Source organism: Bubalus kerabau, chromosome 3 (assembly GCF_029407905.1).
Source record: "Bubalus kerabau isolate K-KA32 ecotype Philippines breed swamp buffalo chromosome 3, PCC_UOA_SB_1v2, whole genome shotgun sequence".
Lineage (NCBI taxonomy): Eukaryota > Metazoa > Chordata > Mammalia > Artiodactyla > Bovidae > Bubalus > Bubalus kerabau.
This window is the reverse complement of record NC_073626.1, coordinates 91,773,624-91,793,626: the sequence shown is the minus strand read 5'-3', so window position 1 is coordinate 91,793,626 and position 20,003 is coordinate 91,773,624. Positions and strand designations below refer to the sequence as shown.

The 20,003-nt window shown below is 38.4% G+C and overlaps 1 protein-coding gene across 1 annotated transcript in view; it reads right to left on the bottom strand.

The window, feature by feature from the left end:
- Positions 1-20,003, bottom strand: part of CCDC148 (coiled-coil domain containing 148) — a 317,318-nt gene that overhangs the window by 56,147 nt on the left and 241,168 nt on the right. The window contains exon 13 of the mRNA XM_055572507.1: positions 13,668-13,786. Within this exon, the coding sequence (XP_055428482.1) occupies positions 13,668-13,786 (119 nt within the window). The remainder of the gene's footprint in view (positions 1-13,667; positions 13,787-20,003) is intronic.

Below are 20,003 nucleotides of genomic sequence, written 5' to 3'. Positions count from 1 at the left end.
CTAACACTTTCACACAGGTATAATAAATATTGTGGTAAACAAACACAAAGACGTGTACGTTCTTACGGCTACTTTGAAGACTTTTCTCTTGCCTGAAAAGTGTATCTTCTGTTTCATACTTTTATATTTGAATTCATATATTCACTTCTATACATTTCCATTACTTCCTACTTTTCCTACCAATTTGAAACCCACAGACAAACAGTTGATGAAAATAAAAAAAGTATGTTTTATTTATTATTTTTAAAACTACTGAGGTTTTTTTCTTACTGTCAGAAATATATGCTCATTGTGGAACTTTTGAAAAGTGCAGAAATATAAAGAAGAAAATCAGAACTGTCCATTTAATTACATGGAGACAAAAACTGTTATCATAGGGTTATGTTTTTTTCTAGACTTTTTTTTCATACTGATACTACAGAGACAACATTTTGAAAATATTAACCTCATCTACTTTATTTCTCCTGGATATCATATTTTCCTTTGACCATTTCACTAGTGTGCAAAGGAGAAGTAGGTGAAGTTCTCAAATACTAGCTCCATAGCTTTCTACCCCTCAGTGAATCAACTGTAAATGATGGGAGCTTGTTAGAAACACTGAGATAGTTATGGGAGAACCCAAGAACATGGGACTAGTTCCCCACTTTCCTGGTATAAAATACCTCCCAGGGAAGGCCTATATTTAGCATGTCCAGCATGACATAGGAAGGGGAGGTGTTTAGAGATTACATTAGGGAACATTTGCTTCCCACGGTTTGCTCGAGGTCTTACTGGAAGTATCAGTCACACGCTGGGAAAACCAGGGCTGAAAAGACCTGGAGGAAGAGACCTCAGGACCAGAGAAAATGTCAGGTGTGATCAGTTGCAGCGTTAAATATTGCTTGCATCCTAAGGCTCAGTAGGTCCAATTCTGTTACCAGCAGATTGCCTAGAAACTAAGGCCTATTCCAGGGGACAAGAGCTACCAAGGACAAACTGGCAAGGGCAGTGAAAACTTTGAAAGATAGAAGATGAGTTCTATAGAAGAACATAAAGATGAGAAGTTCTAAAATAAAGAAGGTAAGATAGAAGAAGATAAAAGCAGAGTTCAAAATTTTTATAAAAATGATATCAATTCTATTAACATAAGAGTCAGAATCTTCAGGTTGACCAGCCACTCAATCCTCCATTGGCAAGAGGCTAATAAGCTTTTTTGTATACCTCCACTGGCCAGTATGGCTCCCTCTAACCACATGAGGTTACTGTGCACTTGAAATGTGACTAGTTCAAACAGAAATGTGATGAAAGTGTACAATGTATAGCAGATTTCAAAAATTTCCTATGAAAAAAGAATATAAAATATGCATTAATAATTTTTATATTGACAGCATAGTGAATGGATGTTGTTAGTTGCTGTCTAACAACCCCATGGTTGTTTGCAACCCCATGGACTGTAGCCCACCAGGCTTCTCTGTCCATGGGATTTCCCAGGCAAGAATACTGAAGTGGATTGCCACTTCCTTCTCCAGGGGATCCTCCCGACCCAGGGATGAAACCCATGTTTCCTGCATTGGCAGGTGAATTCTTTACCATTGAGCCCCCAGGGAAGACCATGGAATGGATAGACAGGTTAAATAAAGTGTACTATTAAAGTCAATTCTACCTGCTATTTTTAAATCTAGATACTAGAAAATTTTTAGCTACATATGTGATTCATGTAACATTTTTATTGGATAGCACTGCGTCATACCCTGGGGACATGGAGGGATGGAGTGAAATTATGGAAAGTAATGAGGACCCTAAGGGATATCAGAATCTGCATGCTGACCAGCCATATCACCCTTATATTGGAGGAGGCTGTCTGAGCTCCAGCGTAGGTTGGAGTTTCTACCTTTACCACCCAAAGAGACAATCTGAAATGAGACCATTTAGAAATGAAAGACTTATGGATACAGGGAGAGGGGAGGAAAGGATTAGATGTATAGAGAAAGTAAGATGGAAACTTACATTCAGTTCAGTTCAGTTGCTCAGTCATGTCCAACTCTTTGTGACCCCATGAATTGCAGCACGCCAGGCCTCCCTGTCCATCACCAACCCCCAGAGTTCACTCAAACTCACGTCCATCGAGTTAGTGATGCCATCCAACGATCTCATCCTCTGTTGTCCGCTTCTCCTCCTGCTCCCAATTCCTCCCAGCATCAGGGTCTTTTCCAGTGAGTCATCTCTTCTCATCAGGTGGCCAAAGTATTGGAGTTTCAGCTTTAGCATCAGTCCTCGCAATGAACACCCAGGACTGATCTCCTTTAGGATGTACTGGTTGGATCTCTTTGCAGTCCAAGGGACTCTCAAGAGTCTTCTCCAACACCACAGTTCAAAAGCATCAATTCTTCAGCACTCAGCTTTGTTCACAATCCAACTCTCACATCCATACATGACCACTGGAAAACCATAGCCTTGACTAGATGGACCTTTGTTGGCAAAGTAATGTCTCTGCTTTTGAATATGCTATCTAGGTTGGTCATAACTTTCCTTCCAAGGAGTAAGCGTCTTTTAATCTCATGGCTGCAATCACCATTTGCAGTGATTTTGGAGCCCCCCAAAATAAAGTCTGACACTTTCCACTGTTTCCCCATCTATTTTGCCATGAAGTGATGGGACCGGATGCCATGATCTTCATTTTCTGAATGTTGAGCTTTAAGCCAACTTTTTCACTCTCCTCTTTCACTTTCATCAAGAGGCTTTTTAGTTCCTCTTCACTTTGTGCCATAAGGGTGGTGTCATCTGCATACCTGAGGTTATTGATATTTCTCCTGGCAATCTTGATTCCAGCTTGTGCTTCTTCCAGCCCAGCATTTCTCATGATGTACTCTGCATATAAGTTAAATAAGCAGGGTGATAATATACAGCCTTGACATACTCCTTTTCCTATTTGGAACCAGTCTGTTGTTCCATGTCCAGTTCTAACTGTTGCTTCTTGACCTGCATACAGGTTTCTCAAGAGGCAGGTCAGGTGGTCTGGTATTCCCATCTCTTTCAGAATTTTCCACAGTTTATTGTGATCCACACAGTCAAAGGCTTTGGCATAGTCAATGAAGCAGAAATAAATGTTTTTCTGGAACTCTCTTGCTTTTTTGATGATCCAGCAGGTGTGGGCAATTTGATCTCTGGTTCCTCTGCCTTTTCTAAAACCAGCTTGAACATCTGGAAGTTCACAGTTCATGTACTGCTGAAGCCTGGCTTGGAGAATTTTGAGCATTACTTTACTAGTGTGTGAGATGAGTGCAATTGTGCGGTAGTTTGAGCGTTCTTCGGCATTGCCTTTCTTTGGGATTGGAATGAAAACTGACCTTTTCCAGTTCTGCGGCCACTGCTGAGTTTTCCAAATTTGCTGGCATATTGAGTGCAGCACTTTCACAGCATCATCTTTCAGGATTTGAGGTAAAATAGATAGCCAATGGGAATCTGCTGTATATCTCAGGGAACTCAAACAGGGGATCTGTGTCAACTTAGAGGGGTGGGATTGGGAGCTAGATGGGAGGAAGGTTCAAGAGTTAGTGGACATATGTACATATGGCTGATTCATGTTGACATTTGACAGAAAACTACAAAATTCTGTAAAGCAATTATCTTTCAATTAAAAATTAAATGAAATTTAGAAAAAGAAATGAAAGAACCTAACATGCTTTTAATTTAAAAGTTTCCATTTGTCTTACTACCCAACAAGAAGGGGGCTCATAAGGAAGTTGAGATCAGTTCAGTTCAGTTCAGTCGCTCAGTCGTGTCCAACTCTTTGCGACCCCATGAGATCAGTTACTACTCTTCAAACATTTGGGATAACGTGAGTGAATATGTCACCCTGGTACAAATTAAAGTCTTATATTATATTGATATCACACTTTACATACATTTTAAAACTTCCTTTTATACTATTTTGCATACATTAATATTAATATTTTACCAACAAGAAAGGAAACAGCATTGCCTTGAAAAACAGATTTAAAAAGTAATGCTGTCTTTTCATCTTGCTCATAGTTTCCTTTGTTGTGCAGAAGCTTTTAAATTTAATTAGGTCCCATTTGTTTATTTTTGCTTTTATTTCCAATATTCTGGGAGGTGGGTCATAGAGGATCCTGCTGTGGTTTATGTTGGAGAGTGTTTTGCCTATGTTTTACTCTAGGAGTTTTACAGTTTCTGGTCTTACATTTAGGTCTTTAATCCATTTTGAGTTTATTTTTTGTATGGTGTTAGAAAGTGATCTAGTTTCATTCTTTTACAAGTGGTTGACCAGATTTCCCAGTATCACTTGTTAAAGAGATTGTTTTTTCACCATTGTATATTCTTGTCTCCTTTGTCAAAGATAAGGTGTCCATAGGTGTGTGGATTTATCTCTTGGCTTTCTATTTTGTTCCATTGATCTATATTTCTGTCTTTGTGCCAGTACCGTACTGTCTTGATGACTGTGGCTTTGTAGTAGAGCCTGAAGTCAGGCAGGTTGATTCCTCCAGTTCCATTCTTCTTTCTCAAGATTGCTTTGGCTATTTGAGGTTTTTTGTATTTCCATACAAATTGTGAAATTATTTGTTCTAGTTCTCTGAAAAATACTGTTGGTAGCTTGATAGGCATTGCATTGAATCTACAGATTGCTTTGGGTAGTATCTTCTTTTTTACTATATTGATTCTTCCGATCCATGAACATGGTATATTTCTCTATCTATTTGTGTCCTTTTTGATTTCTTTCACCAATATTTTATAGTTTTCTATATATAGGTCTTTAGTTTCTTTAGGTAGATATATTCCAAGGTATTTTATTCTTTTTGTTGCAATGGTGAATGGAATTAGCAAGGTGAAAATACAGCCTTCAGAATGGGAGAAAATAATAGCAAATGAAGCAATGGACAAACAACTAATCTCAAAAATATACAAGCAACTCCTGGAGCTCAATTCCAGAAAAATAAATGACCCAATCAAAAAGTGGACCAAAGAACTAAACAGACATTTCTCCAAAGAAGACATACAGATGGCTAACAAACATATGAAAAGATGCTCAACATCACTCATTATCAGAGAAATTCAAATCAAAACCACAAAGAGGTACCACTTCACATCAGTCAGAATTGCTGCTATCCAAAAGTCTACAAACAATAAATGCAGGAGAGGGTGTGGAGAAAAGGGAACCCTCTTACACTGTTGGTGGGAATGCAATCTAGTACAACCACTATGGAGAACAGTGTGGAGATTCCTTAAAAAACTGGAAATAGAACTGCCATACGACCCAGCAATCCCACTGCTGGGCATACACACCAAGGAAACCAGAATTGAAAGAGACACGTGTACCCCACTCTTCATCACAGCACTGTTTATAATAGCCAGGATATGGAAGCAACCTAGATGTAAGAAAGCTGTGGTACATATACACAATGGAGTATTACTCAGGCATTAAAAAGAATACATTTGAATCAGTTCTAATGAGGTGGATGAAACTGGAGCCTATTCTACAGAGTGAAGTAAGCCAGAAAGAAAAACACCAATACAGTATACTAACACATATATATGGAATTTAGAAAGATGGTAATGATAACCCTGTATGTGAAACAGCAAAAAAGACACAGATGTATAGAACAGTCTTTTGGACTCTGTGGGAGAGGGTGAGGGTGGGATGATTTGTGAGAATGGCATTGAAACATGTAAATTATCACACGTGAAATGAATCACCAGTCCAGGTTCAAAGCATGATACAGGGTACTCGGGGCTGGAGCACTGGGATGACCCTGAGGGATGGGATGGGGATGGAGGTGGGAGGGGGGTTGAGGATGGGGAACACATGTACATCCATGGCGGATTCATGTTGACATATGGCAAAACCAATACAATATTGTAAAGTAAAAAAATAAATTGATTAATTTAAAAAAGTAATGCTGAAGTGGAATATTATTCAATATAAAAGGAAAAAAGCTAATAATACACACAACTATATGGATGAGCCTCAAGAACATTATGCTAAATAAAATAATTCAGTGAGTTACATTATATAATATGTCTAGAAAAGGCAAATCTTTGAGTCAGAAATAGATTAATGGTCATTTGAAGCTAGGAGGGGGATTGGGAATTAATGCAAATAGGCATGAAAATCTTTTAGGGGTGAGGAAAATGATTTAAGACTGGACTATAGAGATGGTTGTAGAATTACATATATTTATTCTATATAAGTGTGTGTGCATGTGTGCTAGGTCGCTTCAGTTGTGTCCTTGAGACTCCATGGACTGAAACCTGCCAGGCTCCTCTGTCAATAGGACTCTCCACACAAGAATACTAGCGTGGGTTGCCATGCCCTCCTCCAAGGGATCTTACCTACCCAGGGATCAAACTGACATCTCTTGTATTCCCTGCATTGTCTGAGGGCTTTATTACAACCAGCGCCACCTGGGAAGCCCCTGGTGGTGGTTTAGTCGCTAAGTCGTGTCTGAATTTTGAGACCCCATGGACTATACCTGCCAGGCTCCTCTGTCTATGGGGTTCTTCAGGCAAGAATACTGGAGTAGATTGCTATTTCCTTCTCCTGAGGATCTTCCTGACCCAGGTTTTGAACCTAGGTCTCCTGCATTGCAGGCAGATTCTTTACCAACTGAGCTATGAGGGAAGCCCTTATATAAGTGTAAATCATTTAATTGTACACTTAAAAGGGGAATTTATGATAACATAAATTATTTTTCAATGAAGGTTTTATGTGTTAAAAGTAGCAGTGTTATTAGCTTCCCATAAATCATGCTGAATTTTTACTCATCTTTATGAAAGACAGAAAATAGAAAAGTTAAAGAAATTAAAAACTGTTAGCAACCTTGCCTTTGTCAAGCACCCTACCAATATATTGTTAGGACATCAAAAATGAAACCTAAACTATTTAAAAATTAAATAATAAAAACATATTTCAAACCATGTAGAAAGTGGTCAAAGATACATAGATAATATATGCAAACAAATTTATCAGAAAGTAAAAGAGATTGAAAACAAAATAACTAAAAGCTTTAAACCCAAGAGGACAGAAAAAGCTCTATAATATTCAGGATCATGCTGTCTCCTCTGTTTTACTTCAAACACCTTCCTCAGTGAAATTAATTTTACCTAATCTAGGTACTTCCTAAGAGTCTATCACCTCTGCATCCCCACTGCCACTTTCTAGTTCAGACACTTTTCACATAGTGACTAAAGAAAATTTATAATTGGCTTCTTGGTCACTCAGTTCTACTTATTCCAAAATAATTTCCAGGTCTTCACCAGAAAAAAAAAGAAATAACAGAGCAAAACAAAAACTATGAAATCTTCCAGAGAACCTAAGAAGAGATTTGAACTGGAGAGCTACTCTGGAATGATGGTCCGAGAATGGAGATTAAATTTGGCACATAAATCAGCTCTCAATAACAAAGTTTCAATGTAAAAAATTAACAGATTTTAAAATTGAAATGATATAGTAATTAACATATTTTTGAAAAGAACAATGAATGAACACAAAATTATTAAAACAGAAAAACAATAATTAAAACAGCATGTTATTGATGTAGAAATAAAAATATAGATCAGTTTTTATTTAATCTAGTCAAGTGTCTATATGGATATAAAAGCATAATTAGAAATGTAGTATATAATAAAAGAGTAGCATTAAAATCAGGGGGAAAGGATGAATCATTATATAACTGGTGTAGAGATGGTGGTCTATCAGTTTAGAAATATGAAAGGCTTCCCTGGTGGCTCAGCTGGTAAAGAATCAGCCTGCAATGACGTAGACCTGGGTTTGATCCCTGGGTTGTGAAGATCCCCTGGAGAAGGGAATATCTACCCATTCCAGTATTCTGGCCTGGAGAATTCCATGGACTGTATAGTCCATGGGGTTGCAGAGCTGGACACAACACTGGGCAGCTTTCATAAAAGTCAGAAACTTAGCTCACATCTTTCATGAAAGAAATAGCAGATGGCTAAACTTTAGAAGCAACATGGATAATATATAATATTTAAAAAGAATTAGGTTGGTTTATTTGCAGGGATATCCATTTTGAAGATTGTGCTTTGCAAAAGTGATGCTTAGCCAGGAGTAAAAATGGGGTATGATGTCCAGTTTTGCCTCTGCTTGTCAAGCTGTGTGTCATGGTTCAGGAGGGGAGTCTTGTCTTTTCCTAATTTGTCTGCTTCCTGTAGGGAATCTATGTACTTTGCCACCAGAAAGGGGTTCAGTTCAGTTCAGTCGCTCAGTCGTGTCCAACTCTTTGCGACCCCATGAATTGCAGCACGCCAGGCCTCCCTGTCCATCACCATCTCCTGGAGTTCACTCAAACTCATGTCCATCGAGTCGGTCATCCCATCCAGCCATCTCATCCTCTGTCGTCCCCTTCTCCTCCTGCCCGCAATCCCTTCCAGCATCAGAGTCTTTTCCAATGAGGCAACTCTTCGCTGAGGTGACCAAAGTATTGGAGTTTCAGCTTTAGCATCATTCCTTCCAAAGACATCCCAGGGCTGATCTCCTTCAGAATGGACGGGTTGGATCTCCTTGCAGTCCAAGGGACTCTCAAGAGTCTTCTCCAACACCACAGTTCAAAAGCATCAATTCTTCGGCACTCAGCCTTCTTCACAGTCCAACTCTCACATCTATACATGACCACTGGAAAAACCATAGCCTTGACTAGACGGACCTTTGTTGGCAAAGTAATGTCTCTGCTTTTGAATATGCTATCTAGGTTGGTCATAACTTTCCTTCCAAGGAGTAAATGTCTTTTAATTTCATGGCTGCATCACCATCTGCAGTGATTTTGGACTTAGGCATATATAATTTGTATGTATGTATTAAACAGCTGATATTAGAGAAGACTTCCAGTGGAGAGATTGCATGAGGGTCTCCCAAAATATACATACAGCTCATACAACTCAACAATGAACAAACAACTCACCCGCCTGGAAAATAGGCAGAAGACCTCAATAGACATTTCTCCAAAGAAGACATACAGATAGTCAGTAGGTACGTGAGAAGATGCTCAATATCACTAATTATTAGAGATATGCAAATACAATGGGAGACAGTACCTCCTCAAATGGTCAGAATGGCCATCATTAAAAAGTCTACAAATAGCAAATGCTGGAGAGAATGTGGAGAAAAGGGAATCCTCCTATGCCGTTGGTGGGAATGTAAGTTGGTACGGCCACTGTGGAAAACAGTATGGAGGTTCCCCATGCAAGCATACTCAGTCACTAAGTTGTGTCTGACTCTGTGTGACCCCATGGACTGTAGCCCACCAGGTTTCTCTGTCTATGAGATTTTCCAGGCAAGAATACTGGAGTACATTGCCATTTCCTTCTCCGGGGGTCTTCCCAACCCAGAGTTCCAACCTACATCTTCTGCATTGGTAGGAAGATTCTTTACCACTGAGCCACCCAGAGAGTCCTCAGAAAACTAGAAATAGAATTACCATATGATCTAACAAACCTGCTTCTGGGAATATACCCAGACAAAACTATAATTCAAAAAGATGCACACACCCCTATATTCATAGTGGCACTATTCACAATAGCCAAAATATGGAAACAACCTAAATGTTCATTGACAGATGAATGGATAAAGAAGATGTGGTACATATATACAATGGAGTACTACTCAGCCATAAAAAGTGTGAAATAATGCCATTTGCAGTAACATGGATGACACTAGAGATTATCATACTAAGTGAGGTAAGTCAGGAGAAAGGTAAACACCATATGATATCACTTATATGTGGAATCTAAAATATGACACAAATGAAATGAAACAGAGTCAGACTCACAGACACAGAGATCAGACTTGTGGTTTCCAAGCTGGGGCAGGAGGGTGGAGAGTGATGGACTAGGAATTTGGGGCTGGTAGATGCAAGCTATTACATTTAAAATGGATAAACAGCAAGGTCTTAGTATATAGCACAGGGAACTATATACAATCTCCTGGGATAAACATAATGGAAAAGAATCTTTTAAAAAAAGAATGCATAAAAATTTAAAACTAAGTCACTTTGCTGTACAGCAGAGATTGCCACAACATTGTAAATCAACTATATTTCAGTTTTGAAAAGTGTCCCCATTATTACACCTTTTATTTAAAACATTTAAAATGCTTAAATATTTTGAGAACAAATTATGTTAGTGTCACATGTTTTAAAACATCAATTGACAGTAATCTTTATATCTAATGGATGTTCACTGTGTGTGCATTCCATTTGATATCTCACTGATTTCTTGCAACAATCCCACGAAGAAGATACTATTTATTTCTTCATTATATAGGTGAAGAAACTGAAGCACAGAAATGTGAAATAATTTACCCAAATGTCACACAGTTATAAAGGATAGAGACAGGATTCTTATGTTGACAACCTGATTCTAGAGCCTTCCCTCTCCACTTCTTTGACATTGTTGAGAAATAAAAATAGGGCATTAGGAGGTTAGTGGAAACTATGTCAAGAACAATGTCAATAAAGTGATGAGGGCACAAGACAGTTTATAACAGATTGAGACAGGAAATGTAATTAGTAAAGAAATTGCTCTATCTCTTTATTATGTTGAACTGCATAAAACTGCCAATACTTAACCATTGTTTGACCTATAAAAAGGGAATTTTCTTATGGTTTAACCTAATATATGTGTTAATTTATGAGTACTGTTTTCAAGAAATTTAATATTAGAGTTAGAAAATAGAAAAATGAAATAACAGAAGTTTGCAAACTCTCAAGGCTATGTGTATGTGTGTTTTTAACAGATTTGGAAACTGCTTCAAGCCTTCTTATTCTGACCTGAGAAAAATGTGCCTACAGTTAAAATATCATGGTGTGGGGAGGGTGGAGGGAGGAGGGTTCAGGATGGGGAGCACATGTATACCTGAGGCGGATTCGTTTTGATGTTTGGCAAAACTAATACAGTGTTTCAGGTTTAAAAATAAAATAAAATTTAAAAAAAAAAACAAACAAAAAACAAATATGAGATTTGTGAATTGTATTTCAGTAGTGGAGAAAAACATTTTAACCAATCAACCACATTTCTCAGCATCAGGATGGCTGCAAAAGAACACAATTTCTAGCTCTTGTCAGAAGCAAAAGTTATCAGCTGTTTTTACATGTTAGATTCTCTTTCTCTAAATCACAAAATGAGGACTGTGCTTTTATCTACAATATCATCCAAAAATTTCTGAGAATTATGTTCTGATACATTATCTGGATATTTTAATGGCCCTCCTCACTCATTTTCCATTGGCATACAAGGATTGGATTCATAATTATCTGAATCTATATTTCAGATGAGTAAAATATACAGATCATAAACTCTTAAAAATTGATAGCTCACTTAGCATTCAAAAGTTATCCAGTTCAGTTTTTTTACAAAGAACAAAACAGAGCCTAATAGAGGTTAAATTAATGACTTTCCCTAGGTCGTACACCATTCAAATAATATACTAAAACCCTGGTCTCCTGGTTCCTAATCTTTAGTACTGTTTTCATTATGTTATAATATGACACTTATTTTTCTTTTATGTTAGGTAAGACAGGCCCATTTAATTTTCCTTTTCTTCTTTCAACTAAAGTTCTGAATCAGCTTATCTTGATAATTATTGGGACAAGAAGCACAAGGCTGAAATGGCTCTGTAATCAAAGAAACTCCTTGGCTAAGAGGGTAGATTCTACTAGAAGCATGCAGGGACTTCACCGCTGTTCCTTTTTCCCCACCCCCTTTAATTCCTGGGGCTCTCTTTTGTTCCTCTAGCTGAGTTTCAGACTATCCAACCAGCCTTTTGATCCCCACATTTGCCTTGCCTTTAATACTGAACTGCCTCTTTCTGCCTCTGACCCATGGCCTGGCCTGCCCTCTGGTATCCTCTTATATCTTGGTTTGTGCTTAACTGATTTCTCACTGGTTGTTTCATCACTTAGCCTTGAGCCCTAGCTTTGCTATATTCTTGATTTTTTTCATAATAGATTAAACTCAATTATAAATCCTGAGATACATGGAAAATCAACTGAATTTTATTCAGAAGCTTGAGGGGAATTGCCTGGCATCTGTGTGGAACCCCAGATTCACTCTGCAACTTGGTGACTGGAATTTGAAATTATTTCCATGGGTCACAAAGGAAGCTTCCTAGATATAAGTGAACTTCGTTGTGTAAAATGGTTATGTCATCTTAAGTTAAATAAGTCTAAAATGTAATTTTTACTACTTTAATAGACTTCATTTTTAGAGCAGTTTTAAGTTCACAATGAAATTGAGCAGAAAATATGAAGAGTTGCAGGCAATTTTTTTTTTACATTGACTAACTGTAAAGAAAACTTTATTATGATTTATGTTACAAAATGAAAGATCTATTTTTAATTTATCTTTTGTGAAAATCCACTCAGGAGCTGGCTAAACTATAACTATGCCAGTTACCAATTTATTGTCTCTCAGCTCCAAATCTACCCTTCATTATCTGCTCTATGAAAATAGAGATGGACCTTGTAACATTTCTGCTTTGCAGCTGGCACAGTGCTTAGCCATGATGGAAAAGTGTGCTGGAGGGATTCTGAAGAAGGAAAAGGCTTTCCTTCCTAGTTTCTGTGTTTACTCCTCCTTCTTGCTCCTGCTTCATGGCTGCCAGCAGCACTTGTGGGGTACACTCAGGGGTGCTTGTGGAGCTCAGTTGCACCCTGTGGGCAGTTTCCCATCAAATTTCAGAAGTACTCTCATCGTCAGATTCCCATCAAGTCTTGGAAGCATGAGCATCACAATGCTTGACTTCCAGTTTGGGCATCCTGCACCCAGGTAGGGTGTTCCTGCTTGCCCAGTGACTGGGAACAACTTCTGGATGAGCCCATTCAAGGACTTTCCCACCACGTGGCAGCCCACAACCACACCTTCTGCAGTGAGATCTGAATCCCAACTGTGAAGAGGAGGGTTCGCACTCTCAAATTTGTTTCTTCCATGAGAACCCTCCTTCAACCCTGGGACATTCTTTAAACTTCTCTATATCCTTTTACGTAACTGAGAATTAATATTTTTTTATCTTAAACTTCCCCTATTCAAAATACTATGTTGTCTCTGCCCCTTCACTGACCTTGATTGTTACATTAAACTAGGGAAAAGTAATTTTAACTTTCAGTGCAGTAAATCCTCATAGAATGAGGAAACTGGATCTCAGATGTCCTTTCCAGCTCTAAAATTACAGTATTCTAGGGAATTCAAGGTTTTTCCTATATCAAATATCTCATAAGTATAATAAAAGGAATACCACACAGCACAGTATGATTGTGTATTGTCTTTCTCAGCCTCAGTCATAGTAAATGGGTCTCCCTTTTCCTCTGAATAATGGTCTCTTTCTTCTAGGACAAAATATTAAGTCACTGCAGCAGCCAGTATTATTTCACAAACACAGGGGGCAATCAAATACTATGAAATTCTCTGTGATGATTCTAACTAGGAAGCTATCTAAGGAACAAAATGGAAAATTAGAGATTTGTGTATGAATATGAAAGTTTAAAATATAAGTATCACTTTTCAATTTGTGAATATAAATATTGCAAGGACATATTAAGTACAGAAAAATGCTCCCTCTGATATTATTTATCCTAACACATTATGTAAGATTCCATTCACTTAACACATTACAAAAGACTTCTATTACCACACAATTTACTGTTTTGGTTTTTTTTTTTTACCTTTCTCTGTCTTTTACTGATTGTTCAGCCATTAATTTCTTCAGTTCTTCCAGACGCCGAAGATCTCTCATTTCCATTTCCTGCCATTTCTGTTCTTTATCAGCCCGGTATTTTCTTATCTAATGTATAAGTATCACATAAAATTTAAATTAACGACAAATACAAAAACAAGGAACAAAGTTATAACAACATTATCCATTGGTTCATATAGCAAAGACTGAATTTAAATGGCCCTCCATGTTTTTGGTCTGCCTACAATACACTGACAACAGAAAAAATAAGTTAAAACATGAAAGTACATGTCCTGAGAAACTGCACGGTTTAACAGTTTCTAAAGTGAAAATGTAACATGTGCTCAAGACCTAAAGTTTTAATCTATGGCTAAAATAATCGACTTTCAGGGAACCACAAAAAAAGCATATTATCGTCTCTAAAGTATATGATCTACCTGTTACTCAAGAATATTTTTATCCTCTTATGGTAATGTAGTCTTTAATAAATATAGCATTAAATCTATTTTTACTTTAAAAGCATGAGTTTATTTATGCTAATGGACAGCAAGATATTGAAAGCTTTATGCTTCTGGGGATGTGGCAGGAGATAGGCGGGAGGAAGGAGGAAAAGAAAAAATTAGCAGGGTTGTGATAAATAGTAGTTCTGACTTATGTGGTAAAATGAAGGACAAATTTATCAAGCTCAAAAAAATGAAAGTACTGTCTCACTAGGCATGTTTTACCTCCCTTTTCTGGGAATGGAGTCAGCAAGAGAAAACCTGAAGCACACATAAGCTATTTTCAGGGGGCCAAAACCATTATTCCCCTAGTGACGGTGCAACTGAAGTTTATGTTTAATTGACAGAGGACCATTCAATGACTGGCCTGCCATGCTGTGTCTGGGTCAAGAGACTGAATCTTGCTGGTAAAAAACAGTACATTAATGGTGAATTGTAGTGAGTTACTACCAGCAGAGGGGCTTTCGTAAAGGTTGGGTTAGCCTCATCCCCAAGGTGGCATTTTTCTCTTTTGAGAAGTGAATATGAAAAGCTAAGTGGTTTTCAGACTTGCCCAGCAATGTGGTCTCTGGCCCCTGGAAGAACAAGAAGAGGCATTCCAAGTGCCATGGCCACAGCCTAGCAACTCTGCAGCAGGCCTGCAACACCAGCAGCCGCAACAGCAACATCCATTCAGTGCTTAATGAGTAACTGCATGGCTCCAAGGTAAGGTGATTCTACAACAGACATGGTTGAAGTCTGAATTTGGGGGGAACAGAGAGGAAGCTAGAAAGGTAGCAGCACCAAAGATGGAAGGTGAAAGAGAGGGTAGGAAAGGGAGAAAAAGGAACACTGACACATTTCAGAGTCCTAACTGACAAATGCCTCAGCATTCTATTAGTGCCAGATATGGAAATGTTAACAACCATTATATTACCTCCCTCTGGGTTTATAACTGATCTTTATTTTATTCTTCATACTTTTCTGTGTTACCTTATTTTGTGCAGTGAATATATATTTCTTTCATAATCAGAGAGAAAAGAGATACTTCAAAAGAAAAGATATTGGATTACAGGGCATTTTTCTCTGGGTTCTGACCATTGACAATATTGCTTACTCCCAGCATTGACCTTGAGGGGAAGTCAGTGGTCCTTCTGCCGACAATCCCTTGACAAGAAGTGGACCAATCCCAGGTTGCTGGTATCTTCAGATCACTGACACCATGTGGTTCAGTGGCCTGTGCAGGCTCTGGAAGTGTGTCACACCTGAGGCTTTTTGGCATCTCAGAACCAACAATTTCCATCCTTGACTCTGGTATCCTCAGCCTTTGCTATAGCTAACAAATCACTCTCTTTCTCTCTCTCCCCCTCACTCCCTCCTTCCCTCTTGTTTTGGCTGAAATTCTCCTGAGTGAAGGATGCTTTTCTTATGATGCCTTGTTTGCCAGGAGGCTGGGGAATGGCTTGAGCATTTTCTGTCTTGTTAATGGCTACTTTGAGACCACGATGCTGTCCCTCGCAGGTACAATGCTTTCTTCCTTTGATGCTTACACCATCTGGCTGTATTACACCATCTACCTAGCCTTATCACCAGTATGTGTGGACTTCCAGGTCTCTCTCAAATATTCATTGAGAATTCAGATGTCTGAGCCACAGCCACATGGGCCTTGTCTAGAAGAACTCCTTCTACCTTCCTAGTCAACTTCCGTCTGAAGCCCCTCTGACCTGCTAACTCACAGATGCATGACTTCCTCCATTCCAGTGAGCCACCTCCCCGTCCAGGATTCTACTATCATGGAGAATGGCTCCAATTCCAAGAGCTTCAATTATAGCCAGTTATCTTACAACCAGACCTATGACCCTTTCCCATCATCCTCTGTGTTCTGCTTGTATAATTTTATTCCTCTGGTATAAGCCTCGCCACAAGGCTTTGCTAATTAGTATACTTATTCCTCTGTCCCAGTACACTGCAGAAACGGTGATTTATTATCCTCCGCACTTCCAGCAACGACCAAAGTGTCTAGGAGATAGAATATACCTAATACACGTGTGATTGATGAAAGAATTACATGACTTTATAAACTGGTACCAAATTGATGGTTTCAGTTGAATCTTTATTGACAATCAACATTCCTTTTATGAACTCCTGGCCAGTGCTTCTCAGCTTGCTTATGGTATCATTTGAAAGCCTGTTCACTATATTAAGTTCCATACCTGCCTCTATTTCTTTGCTTTTATCAGAAGAAATGGAGATTCTAATGTCCTGCTCCTCAGAGGAAATGAGGAGCACTTCCAAAACTTACCCCCACCTGGGCTCCATATCCTATTCTCCAATTCCATTTCTATAATCTTCCTCCATCACCTACCCTTTCTTCTCTTGTAACTTCAACCTCTTGGTCTTTGCTTCTTTCTCCTCACATGAAAATCTAAACAAATTTTATTCGTTAACCAAAATTGTAAAGTACTTTCTTTACACACCCCAAGACTGTAGCACCATACCCTTCATTGTCCCCTTTCAGCCAAGAATCAGATCAGATCAGTCACTCAGTTGTGTCCGACTCCTTGCGACCCCATGAATCGCAGCACGCCAGGCCTCCCTGTCCATCACCAACTCCCAGAGTTCACTCAGACTCACGTCCATCGAGTCAGTGATGCCATCCAGCCATCTCATTCTCTGTCGTCCCCTTCTCCTCTTGCCCCCAATCCCTCCCAGCATCAGAGTCTTTTCCAATGAGTCAACTCTTCGCATAAGGTGGCCAAAGTACTGGAGTTTCAGCTTTAGCATCATTCCTTCCAAAGAAATCCCAGGGCTGATCTCCTTCAGAATGGACGGGTTGGATCTCCTTGCAGTCCAAGGGACTCTCAAGAGTCTTCTCCAACACCACAGTTCAAAAGCATCAATTCTTCGGCGCCCAGCCTTCTTCACAGTTCAACTCTCACATCCATACATGACCACAGGAAAAACCATAGCCTTGACTAGACGAACCTTTGTTGGCAAAGTCTCTGCTTTTGAATATGCTATCTAGGTGGGTCATAACTTTCCTTCCAAGGAGTAAGCGTCTTTTAATTTCATGACTGCAGTCACCATCTGTAGTGATTTTGGAGCCCAGAAAAATAAAGTCTGACACTGTTTCCACTGTTTCCCCATCTATTTCCCATGAAGTGGTGGGACCGGATGCCATGATCTTCGTTTTCTGAATGTTGAGCTTTAAGCCAACTTTTCCACTCTCCACTTTCACTTTCATCAAGAGGCTTCTCCTATTTTAATCCTCACCCATGATGTACCTCTGCCTCCACTCCAATTGACTGCTTCTGACAGTGACTTCCCAATGAACAAACCAAATTCATTTTACATAATGTCTTATTTTTTTAAGTGTCTTTGTATTTGATTCTATCAATGCTTATAGTCTTAAGAAACTAGTGACTTTGGCATTCATTTATTCAAAAAATACTCATTGAGCATCTACTTTAAGCCAGATACTTGGAATATGATGCTTAAAAAGAAATAAAGCCTTGGCTTCAAGGTTCTGAGAGTTTCTGGAAAGAGAGATAACAAGTAAATGAATGAAAAGAATATTATGTTAAATTCTAGGAAGGAAATAAATATGGCAATAATTTAGAAAATCTGGGAAAAACTATTAGAAAGCATAGTTTTAAATGACATTTGGATTAAAATTTGGAAGATGAGGGTAAGGAAACAATGAAAAGAGATGAAGGAGACCACTGAAGGAAGTGTGAGTTTTGGGTGCAATAGCATTGAGTGAAAATGACTTTGCACTTGTTCAGAATTGGGAAGACACCAGAGCAGCTGGAACAGGTGGTTCCAATTTAGACTGGAGGTGAGTTTGGTAAACTAGATGGTGGCTAGACAATTAGGCAAGGATTTAGTTCTGAAAAAAGACATAGAAGAGTTTAAAGCAAAGAGTGATATGATGTGACTTAAATTTTTAAAAGAATGGACAGTAGAGAAGCAAAATAGAAGAAAAGCAAAAATAATCACTGGGATTCAGGAAATTAAGAATTCAAATCTAAAATGTGCTTTTGAGTAGAGTCAAAGTGCTCATTGAAGGATTAGATATAGTAGTTGAAGTTAAAAGAATCAAGGATAATTCCTAGGGTTTTGGTAGAGCAACCAGGTAGATGATGGTACCAATAACTGAGATGGGAAATTAGAAGAATAACAGGTTCAGAAAAGAAAGTCAAGGGCTCACTATTAAACATTAAACAGTTGACATAACTGAATGACATCTAAGTAGAAATTCCACATAAACATCTGGAGGTACACAGATGGGTGGCTCAGGAGAATTCAGGACTGGAGATCTAAATTAAGGAGAGATGCCAAGGGACTAGACAACATCTGTAGAGTAAGAACATAAATAGAAAAGAGAAGGCAGTCATGCACTTTCATGTTTATCTGCCTTTTGCAGTTTCATCAACCAGTATAACTTCATTTTCCTTCTCTACATGTCAGTTTTACTCTACCATTAAGACCAGAACAAATGCCATCTTCTTGAATCTTCCTCTGAACCCTCTAGGAAAAATGTTAGCTCAATCCTTGGCATACCACTGGTCCTTAATTAAGATTTTTTTACCCTCACTTCTTTGTTCTGCCTTGTACTCTTTCATTTGCTTTCAGGAGGGACTGCCACTGCCATTGTTATTGATCTATCTGGGCATTTACTACATGCCTGGCATGCTCTGCCCTGCCTTATTGCCTGCTAAATCCCCCTGTCCATCATTTAAGACTCAACTATAGCATTGCTTTTCCAGCCTTCCTCCTTCCCCCTCTTCTCCAGACATAGTTAGGCACTATTTTATGTATCTTTAGCATAGCACTTTCCATATTGATCTGCATTATTCACCTTTGTATGCCTAGGACATTGTATCATGTCTGACACACAATAGGGCTTAAGTGATCATCGCTAAGGTGAGTGGAAGCATTTTCTGATCTCTGGTCTGAGAATAACAAAGTTATGGATGGGAACCAGGCCAGCAGTTTTATTTGCAGGGTGGTAAAGTCCAAACTAAACACTTCCCTAAGGACAGTTCCATTCACTTTCCATCAGTTAATAAGAGCAGGAAGTGTGTGTCATGAAATACTTTTCAAGCTTTAACTAAAGTTAAGGTTAAGAGTATTTAACTAGCCCTTTAGGACATTTGTTGAGACATAGATTGTAAACATACTACTTTTTAGACTTTTTGAGTGGTTCTTACAGCTTTCCAATGATAGGGGAACCAGAAAGCTAGCGCACAGGAGACAAGTTGAATTTAAACCTTGTTTCTTCTAGACTTGCAGACTAAATTTCTTGAAAAAGTTTTCTTTTCTGAAAACCGAAATGGGCCCTCATTATCCTTCATTTCCTCTTGTTATCTTTGATTCTACTGGATAGTCCTCTTTCACAGTTCCACATTTTGTTCATTTTGGTAAAGTTAAGCCATTATAAGTATAAACAAACTTAAGAAACTATTCCCTATACAGATTTATGAGCCAAAATAATGTTGTGCTATCTTTTCAGAGGGTTTAAGATACTTTTTATATCCCACCTTACTTTTGTAATCTTCCAAACAATTTGTTTCCTATTAAAAACTTGACTAGTAAACATGATGTTTATGGTATTAGAGTAAATCAGAGTTTAATTTTTAAAATCTTGTGCTAATATTACATAAACATTCAACTATAACTTTTTCATTTCTTCAGTCCGAGTTATAATTCAGTATGGAATAAAAATTTCTTATTTACACATAGAAGGGTTTCCCCTGTGACTCAGATGGTAAAGAATCTGCCTGTAATGTAGGAGACCTGGGTTGGGAAGATCCCCTGGAGAAAGGAATGGTAACCCACTCCAG